Genomic DNA, 9,403 nt, shown 5'->3' with positions numbered 1-9,403 from the left:
CACCACGGTTGCACACCAACAAGCATCGAAGCGGTTGACGTTCGAATCATGCGGCGTTTCGTTTTACGCTCCGATTGTATGGTTGTATGGGTAAGGAGCAGAGTAAATAAACACACATACATTGGACTTTTTAACGTCCAATCGCCGACTCTTACGTATTCAGCCGAGTGTCATTGCAGTTTTTTCTCTCGCTTGCTCAACAGCTCTCGTTCGTTATTCATTCATTTTGCTCAATTCTGTCTACTGTTAGTTTGGCCCATCAAAGTGACTCGTGCGAAAGCATTCTTTTTAAATTTTCATAGTCATTCCATTTGAAAAAAAAAACCAAATCCAGAAATTCTGGGCTTTGATTGTGAAAACTACGTGAAACAAAAGTAACCAATCAATAGTTATAAGGAATATAGGCATTAGTGTTTAGTTTTTTTTTTGACCAAAGGATCTAATTTGCAAGTAAGTTCTAGAATAAAGGGATTTTTTTTCTCTTCGTTCGATGTAGTATCCAACAAATAAAACTCAACTCATAATGTTCGCATTGCATTAACACGCACGAGGAGCGAGTGTGTGAAAAAAGAGGGTGTCTGTCGATCAATTATATTCCATTGTGTTGATGAATTCAAGCGTATTTGAACGAGAGAAAAAAAATCCATATATTTTTCGCCATTATCAGCAAAATTTACGAAACATTCTAGAATATCCATATTCATAATTCAGTCGTTTCATAATATTTTTTTCTGCTCTGGTCTCGATGTAAGTGCATCTAATTGGATTTTGTGTACCGATAGTATGGAATTATTGACAATTATTTCCTTTAGTTGTTATTTCTGTAAATTCAATTATCGCTCTTACTTAACAACTTGTCCAAAATGCCATCTTTTTCGAGAAAAAAATCCCAACGATGACCGAAGAAAATGTCGTTGCGTCACTTTTCCACCAAAATTCCAAATTTTTCGTTTAATTCCGATACCATAAATTGGCATTTCCCTTGTGGGGCATTTCATTTCGCTGCAATGGATTCTCCATGGCATTAAAATCGTTTGAAAATTACTTTTAATTGAATTTAGTCAATTTCATCAGCACACACAAACGCATGACACGATACCATTGGTGTGGTTACCCTTTGTACATGAGAATAAAATTCATGTCGGCACTATGTGCACATCGTGTAAATATGCTTAATATCTGTGTAATTTTATATTAATCACGTTATGTGTGTGTCTATGGTCGTACTTTAATGAAAACCATCACACACTTGTGTCACATTTGCTGATGTGTTGGACCGTCCGACAAATACACTTACAATTTGTTTACATTGATAATTTAACCTAAATTGAATGGCTTCATTACATTACATTGCCGGCATTTTTTCATCTCTCACTCGAACTAAACTGAGTTGGCGTGGTTTTTCGCGCTTAAACTGTCTGACATTTTAATTTAAAAAAGAAAACGATCTCAAATTTTTTTATTCACATTCCACAAAATTGCTATTTCACAGAATGAAACGTTGGCGGTTTAATACTCTGCTGCTGATAGCAATACTGTCAAGTTGTCTAGTCACCATTTCAGCGAATAATGATGACGACGATGATGGTGTAACAGTAGAAGCCGAAAAAATTGTAAATATCCGATAAAAATAAAACACAGAATAAAACATTCCAAGTGTAAATGGTTATAACGCGTGCCTTTTTCTGTTATAGGAACATCCAAAGCCCGCATATGAATCGTTAGAATCAGTGATAAACTATGAAAGTCCAGTCATTCAGCCTGGAAAATTCCACTTTGCCGACCATTTCGACGATCCAAACATATTCGATGAGAAATGGGTGAAATCAACAGCGAAAAAAGGCGATGAAAACAGCGATAAATACGATGGCGTATGGGCGATTGAAGCACCAGAAAATCCAATCCTTCGAAATGATCTGGGATTAGTTTTGAAGAGCAAAGCACGACACTCAGCTGTTTCATCCCGATTAGTGAAGCCATTCGTATTCACCGACAAACCGCTCATCGTTCAGTATGAAGTTCAGTTGCAGGTCAGTTAACTCGATGCAACCAATAAACACGGTTTTTGTTTGACTGACTGTGTGTTTTGAAACTAAATCAAAGTGTGCGGTGGCAATCATTTCATTCTTTTTGTTTTGACTACACAAAAGAATACGCGTATTTCTATCGAAACAGCAGAACAGTAGACAATTGCTGGTTGTTTTTCGAAATGTGTTGTCAAACTAAAAAAAAAACCATTTTGTTACATGAAACTACAAACACCGACAGACTGTACCCATGTAAACAGATCAAAATGAACATTTGCTTTATTACAGGAGGGACAAGAATGCGGCGGATCATATCTGAAATTGTTGTCATCGGGAAAGGAAACGACCGACTTGAAAACGGTAATTCAATATCTCTTCTTCTCTCTGTTTTCCTTGTTTCAACAACAACAACCATTTTGATTTGCAATTTTTCTTTGCTTTGATCAACTCAAATATGCCGATTCGTTGCAGTTCCACGACAAAACGCCATATACTATCATGTTTGGTCCAGATAAATGCGGAAATGACTATAAATTGCATTTTATCTTCCGTCACACCAATCCGTTGAACGGCACAATTGAAGAGAAACACGCCAAAAAGCCAAAGGAACGCATTGAAGAGGCATTCAATGACAAAAAACCGCATTTATACCAATTGGTCGTGCGACCGGACAACACTTACACTATTAGCGTCGATCATAAAATTGTGAATGAAGGTTCGTTGCTCACGGATTTCACACCGCCCGTTAACCCACCAAAGGAAATTGACGATCCAAAAGATTTCAAACCAGCAAACTGGGATGAACGTGAGAAGGTAAGAGAAATCGACGGATGTTTCAGGAAAATGAGTCTTCATTTTTCACAGAAATAGGATTTTTCTTTCGAAAAATTGATTTTTTCTTCCCAAATTTGTTTGTTTTTGCTTCGAAATCACTTTTTTTTCTTCCACAAATGAAGTTGCATTTCTTTCAATTGAGTTAAAACTTCTATCCACTCTATGTTCCAATTAGATACCCGATCCAACTGCATCGAAACCAGAAGATTGGGATGAAAATGAACCACCACAAATCCCAGACATCACCGCAAACAAACCAGAGGGATGGCTTGATGATGAAGAAGAAATGATCGCCGATCCAGCGGCCAAGAAACCAGATGACTGGGATGCTGAAATTGATGGTGAATGGGAAGCTCCATTGATTCCAAACCCTATCTGTGAGAAAGTTGTCGGCTGTGGACTATGGTCAGCACCTTTGGTTGCTAACCCGAAATATCGTGGTAAATGGCGTGCACCACTCATCGATAATCCAAACTATCAAGGCAAATGGGCACCAAAGCGTATACCAAATCCAAACTACTTCGAAGATCCGAACCCATTCAAAATGGCAACAATTGTAAGTATTGAACAGAATTTAATGGGAAGATTGAACAAATTTCAATACATTTTACTCAACAGTCAGCCATTGGTCTCGAATTGTGGTCAATGTCAAACAACATTTTGTTCGATAATTTGCTCATCACTGACGATTACATCGTTGCCGAAGAATGGGCCGCAGTCACTTATGGCTTGAAACGCAAACAAATTGATTTGGAATCGGTGAGTTTTGATGGAAATCAATTCCTTTTTTTTAATATTCATTTTAAAATGTATTAGAATAAGAGGAAACAAAAAGATGTGATTAAAAACAACCAAAAAAAGTTGGCAAATAACGTGGATCCTCCACTTGTCAAAGTTCAAAAAGGAATCATCAACAAAATATATTCTTGAAATTAGGGCAAAAGTTCGACAGAGAAAGTGGAAATGAAAACCATTGAAAATAAGCCATTGTGGTGGACCGTTTATGGAATCTGGTGCATGATACCGATTTTCATCTATTCGTTGTATTTGTGGAAACGCATACGCGAGGTACTCACAATTCAAACAAAATGGCAAATCAATGCGTTTACATAGAATCCATAGCTATTTTCGATTGTTCAGCAAATGTTCCCAATATCGCTCATTTTGATCAATTTCGATTTTTATTCCATTGTCGTATCGATTTACAGTAACTACTAGTTACTAACTAGGCTACTTGTAAAGTACCTACCACATATAGCTCCCTTTATTTTAATATTAATTTATATTCCGTAGTTAGTAGTATCACGCTAGTTCTTATCGCACTCATATCCATTGCTTTGTATCTCATCTCCCCTGAAAACATGTAGGAAACCATTGTGCAACGTCTTTTGAAAATAACCGATGACAAGCCATGGCTTTGGGCTGTATTTGTATTAGCTGGTGGTTTACCAATCACCTTATTCGTTTACTTCCGATGCTTTAACAAGGTAATTATGTAGCGAATGCTCCCAATAGCTATTGCTTTGCTCGTATCTTAGGCTTTGCCAATCAGTGATAGCCGCTACCTTGAGCTTCATTCAAATATGAACAAACAATTAATCCGTTCCCCACTGAAAACAGGATTCACCGCGTCAAGAGAAAGCAAAAGCAAAGGCAAAGAAGACTGATGAAGTGCAACCAGACGACGAAGAAGTTGAAGAAGAGTTTGAGGTTGAAGAAGCTGAAACTAAGAGCACTTCTCGGCCAGCCAGCAAAATGGATTTGGAAGAGCCAATTACAACATTGCAAAATGAAGACGATGAAAACGATGAAGATGTAGACGATGTAATTTTACTTATTCGATGGAAAACTTTTAGATAATGATTCTAAATCGTTTGTATTTTTTTTCAGATTGAGACAAACCCAGAATCAGTTCCTAAAGACGGTGCACGAAAGCGAAAGCCACGAAAAGATTAAATGAAAGAAGAAGAAACGGCTAGTCGAGAGTTTTAGTTCCATTGAAAATTCCACACTTATATCGAATAGAATCGATTTGATTTGAAGGACTGGACATTGTGACAGTTTATCACCCATTTTTTTTACTTTGGCGTAATAATTTATTCGTTTTGTTTTTGGTTTTCATTTCTTTTAAAGTATGGTATCGATTTTAAGTGCTTGAGCGACATAATTGTGAATGTCAGTTAGAAAAACGATCAAATTTTGAATGAACTCGATCAATGTAGATTCTGTCCTCATTTTAAAATCCATAAACTGTTTTCTTTTTCTTATTCTCTTCATTTCCACGTGAACACGTCTATCTATTTCACACCAAGATCATTTTTCGAAACGATTAAAATTTCACACGTCTGCATTTTATGTATTGTTGAGAAATCGCATTGTGCTCTTATCTCTTGCTCGTTCACGTTATATCAACGCGCTTTTTAAATATCCCATATATAAATGTGAATCAACAACAATAAAAACACATATTCATTCGTTCTGTCGATCGTTCGTGCGACGATTCATTGTAATTGTGTCCATACACAAGAAGCGATTTCTTTTGTCATTTTTTTTTCAATCGTACCAACATTCAACCAGCCAACAGAGGTAAAAACAATAGCAATTGCATTTTAGTGTTAAGTTATTATTTTTGAAAATGTAATTTAAAGAAAAATCGATTGAAATAAAACTGACAATTCTAAACTGTAAAATCAGAGTGTTGATGTTACTTTTGTGATTAATAGCTGTTGATATTTTGGAATCGAAAAGTTGATAAAGAAAACCTTGCTCGAACGTTCGATCGCAATGTGTGCAAAATATAAGATAAGACGAATTGACGGCAACGATCAGCTAAAATGTCTGCCATTTAAAATAACTTCAGCTGTGTACATTATTTGTTCGAAGTATTTCTTTCGTTTTCTTGGACTCACAATAAAACTTCATCATGGTTGCCGCAATCAAAGGATGCTTTCATGCCATGCTCAAGTCGAAAATCACAAAATGCAGTCTTTGGATGCTGATTTGGCATTAGCCCATTTAAGAAAAATCTTTATTGAATATTTTGAAAAAAAAAAAACACATTAATAAAACTGAATTTTGACATTGTTATCAATTGGAATTTCGACATGAAAGTGCACTTTCCATGGATGTCTTAAAAATATGATCGGTAAGATAATCTTGATTTGCCGGGGGACGCTTGACATCAATTTATGTATTGCAATGAATAAACATATTAAGCTGGTGGAGTTGTTGCTGGAGCTGCAGCGGCAAGCGCAGCTATAAATTGCTGAAAGAGCGCCATTAGATTAGGCGGCGTTTGGGGAGGTGGCGTTTGAGGAGATGGCGTTTGGGGAGGTGGCGTTTGAGGGGGTGGCGTTTGAGGAGGTGGCGTTTGGGGAGGTGGCGTTTGAGGAGGTGGCGTTTGGGGAGGTGGCGTTTGGGGAGGTGGCGTTTGGGGAGGTGGCCTGATATATTGTAAAAAGAATCATTCATTAATAGGTGTTGTTAGTGCACTTAAAGCTATCTACTAACTATTATGCCGAACAAAGAGGAATCTTTCAGAATTGACTTGAACGAATACGAGTTCGTTCGAATATTTTTTTCGTAAAAATTTCCTAATGTGTTCAGCTGTTCTATTGTTTATGTTGACTATTCTAAACACATCTTCGAAATTAACACTTTTATTTCTTGAATCAAATTACCTTGAATTGCATCCTCTAGGTCGTCTTCTACAAGGCAACAAAAAAACGCTCTAAGGCAAAAAAATAAATGAATTTTCTTCTATATAAATATAAAAACAATGCAATCCCTTACCTCAATGAATACACAAACAATGAGAAGAATGAAGATAACTTTGATTTTCATGGTTCAAAATTTAAGTGAAAAATATTTCTCCAGAATCGATGACTGCTTTGATATGAAGCTACTCAGTGACTATCCTGTTATGATATCTATGGTATCGGTGCATCTTTTTATATCATTAAAAATTAACTTACGTTTTACGTTTATTTTGATGCAATATCAGGTGCAAAATGTATACGTCTATTTAGTCGTGGTGAAACGCTTCATTTATAGTCCTTATGACACACATGAAATGTCAACAATCGCTATTCTCTTGATGTGAATTTAACGAAATTAATACCTTCAATGCGGTATCCGAATCGAATGCAGAAAAAAAAAATGCAGAAACCCAAAAACGCAGACAAATTGAAAAAATACGATTTTTTTCGAAAATTCTTTGACTACAATAGATTTGAGCGAAATTTCATTTCAATATGGCTCTTTTGTACTGAGAAAATATATGCACTTCACTTTCTAGCAAATAGCATAAGTCCACCAAAATGTTTAAATTTTTTGTTCATTCTATGGTTTGATGAAGAAAAACGAGGTACGTTAACTCCTATACATTTTTCTCTCTCCTTGAAATTGGGGCCAAAGTTCGACTGAGAAAGTGGAAATGAAAACCATTGAAAATAAGCCATTGTGGTGGACCGTTTATGGAATCTGGTGCATGATACCGATTTCCATCTACTCATTTAAAATGTCTGCCAATAAAACTTCATCATGGTTGCCACAATCAAATGATGATTTCATGCCATGCTTAAGTCGAAAATCACAAAATGCAGTCTTTGGATGCTGATTTGGCATTAGCCCATTTAAGAAAAATCTTTATTGAATATTTTGGAGAAAAAAAAACACATTATTAAAACTGAATTTTGACATTGTTATCAATTGGAATTTCGACATGAAAGTGCACTTTCCATGGATATCTTAAAAGTAGGATCGGTAAGATAATCTTGATTTGCCGGGGGACGCTTGATGTCAGTTCATATAACAGGTATTACGCTGGTGGATTAGGCTGTCCCATTATTTGCTGGAGGTGGAGCTGTAGCTGCAGCTGCAAGTGCAGCTACAAATTGCTGAAAGAGCGCCATTAGATAAGGCGGAATTTGAGAAGGCGGCGTTTGGGGCGGCGATTGAGGATTTTGTGGCATAGGTTGAACAAAGGTAGGCCTGGTAAATTTTGAACAGCATTATTCATTAAAAAGTGTTGATAGCGCACTCTAAGCCGTCTACTAACTATTAAGAGAAATATTTTGAAAAAATGCTCGCTTTTCCAATATTTGCAATTAACTGAATGAACGAACATGATAAGTTTTCTTTCAAATATTCTGAGGTTTTTGTTTGTTCTATTATTTATGTTAACAGTTCTAAGCATGTAAGCACACTTTCGAAATTAGCACACTTATTTTTTGAATAAAATTACCTTGGTTTTCTTCCATGACATCCTCCTCTTCCTTCTCCTCCTCCAGAGGATCCAAAACTTCTTCCTCGAGAGGGCACCAACAAAACGCTCTAGGTTAAAAAATGGAATTAAATTTTCACTTTCTTTTATATGATTTAGAAATCTGTGCAATTCGTTACCTCGATGAATGTAGAAGCGACGAGAAGAAAGAAAATAATTTTAACTTTCATGTAAACCATGACGTGAATTGTTTTTATTCAGAATCGATGACTGCTTTGATATGAAGCTGCTCGGTAACTATCCTGGTATGATACCTATGAAATCAGTGTCTCTTTTTATATCATTAAAAATTAGCTGTTATGTTTTACGTTTATTTTGATGCAATATCAGGTGCAAAATGTATACGTCTATTTAGTCGTGGTGAAACGCTTCATTTGTAATCCTTATGACACACGTAAAATGTAAACAATCGCAATTACTTTTAATACAGCTCTTAATTTACACAGAAAAATTTCATCATTAAATTTGAACAAAATGCGCATTTCTTCCAGGATTCTTTCATCCGAATTTCTTATAATCGAAACGATCGACTACCACATCATATATTCGACGAATGGAATATACGTAATCGATCGTGTTTACTCATTACGCACGTAATTGGTTTCATTTCATGACGCAAGCTTTACTTTGCCAGGTATTTTGAATAAATGACAGCAAAAAGAAATTTAGCACATTTTTGAGTTCAGACCAAAGAAATTTATTCAAAATTATCATGATTCAGAATTGTAGAATGTAGACAAATCAATTTATGGAGTGAAGATAAAACTAACGGTGAAAATTCATGGTCTGTAGTATGACATCAATGGATCTATGGTTTTTATCCTGCGGAAGTTGCCGGGGCCATTGTAGCTAGAAAATTTGAAAAGGCTATTTATACCAACTCAATACAGGAAATTGATCCACAAACTGGCTCCTACTTCTTCAATGTTTGAAACTAATTCAATAGAATAACATTTCTGAACATCTTAACATATTCGCTTATTTGTATTGAACAAATAGCGTAGTAATTTAATTATGAATTCCAAATAAGTGGGCTACATTCTCACCTTGAGATTTTCATTGACTAATCAATATTTTAACACGTTTACTAAGCTATCGCCATCTAAAAACATCCAAATTATTCGTATAAAAGAGAGTGAGTTCTGGAATACAAACACAAATGGTACTAAAGAATGCGGCGTAATAAGCTTTAGAAACATTAAATTTTTCCGCTGAAACATGTTCCTTGCTAATATTTTCATTGGAATATGGTACTTGG

The 9,403-nt window shown here is 35.8% G+C and overlaps 3 protein-coding genes across 5 annotated transcripts; 1 reads left to right on the top strand and 2 right to left on the bottom strand.

Moving 5' to 3' along the window:
• Positions 1-117: 117 nt before the first annotated feature.
• LOC129567158 (calnexin) lies at positions 118-5,551 on the top strand. Of its 2 annotated transcripts, none has more exons than XM_055443789.1 (10): positions 118-450; positions 1,493-1,613; positions 1,695-2,030; positions 2,316-2,387; positions 2,499-2,840; positions 3,037-3,417; positions 3,480-3,620; positions 4,229-4,348; positions 4,482-4,676; positions 4,752-5,551. In XM_055443789.1, the coding sequence occupies exons 2-10, from the start codon at positions 1,494-1,496 to the stop codon at positions 4,815-4,817; spliced, it is 1,773 nt and encodes a 590-aa protein (XP_055299764.1). In that variant the 5' UTR covers positions 118-450; position 1,493; the 3' UTR covers positions 4,818-5,551. The 2 variants fall into 2 exon arrangements, with proteins under 2 accessions (XP_055299764.1, XP_055299763.1); XM_055443788.1 differs by having other exon boundaries at positions 4,482-4,685.
• A 297-nt stretch (positions 5,552-5,848) lies between these two features.
• On the bottom strand, positions 5,849-6,781 carry LOC129567168 (uncharacterized). 2 transcript variants are annotated; one of them, XM_055443820.1, is made up of 3 exons: positions 6,654-6,781; positions 6,542-6,591; positions 5,849-6,304 (listed from the first exon to the last, which is right to left on the bottom strand). In XM_055443820.1, exons 1-3 carry the CDS (start codon positions 6,702-6,704, stop codon positions 6,073-6,075), a joined length of 333 nt encoding a protein of 110 aa, XP_055299795.1. In that variant the 5' UTR covers positions 6,705-6,781; the 3' UTR covers positions 5,849-6,072. The 2 variants fall into 2 exon arrangements, with proteins under 2 accessions (XP_055299795.1, XP_055299796.1); XM_055443821.1 differs by having other exon boundaries at positions 5,849-6,289.
• Positions 6,782-7,467: 686 nt separating this feature from the next.
• On the bottom strand, positions 7,468-8,339 carry LOC129567169 (uncharacterized). Its single transcript, XM_055443822.1, has 3 exons — positions 8,265-8,339; positions 8,107-8,195; positions 7,468-7,853 (listed from the first exon to the last, which is right to left on the bottom strand). The coding sequence occupies exons 1-3, from the start codon at positions 8,322-8,324 to the stop codon at positions 7,694-7,696; spliced, it is 309 nt and encodes a 102-aa protein (XP_055299797.1). The 5' UTR covers positions 8,325-8,339; the 3' UTR covers positions 7,468-7,693.
• Positions 8,340-9,403: the final 1,064 nt, after the last annotated feature.

Source organism: Sitodiplosis mosellana, unplaced genomic scaffold (genome assembly GCF_009176505.1).
Source record: "Sitodiplosis mosellana isolate CC-2019 unplaced genomic scaffold, AAFC_SMos_1.0 Smas_scaffold_5, whole genome shotgun sequence".
In the NCBI taxonomy this organism is placed as follows: domain Eukaryota; kingdom Metazoa; phylum Arthropoda; class Insecta; order Diptera; family Cecidomyiidae; genus Sitodiplosis; species Sitodiplosis mosellana.
This window is presented reverse-complemented; position numbering and strand designations above follow the sequence as displayed.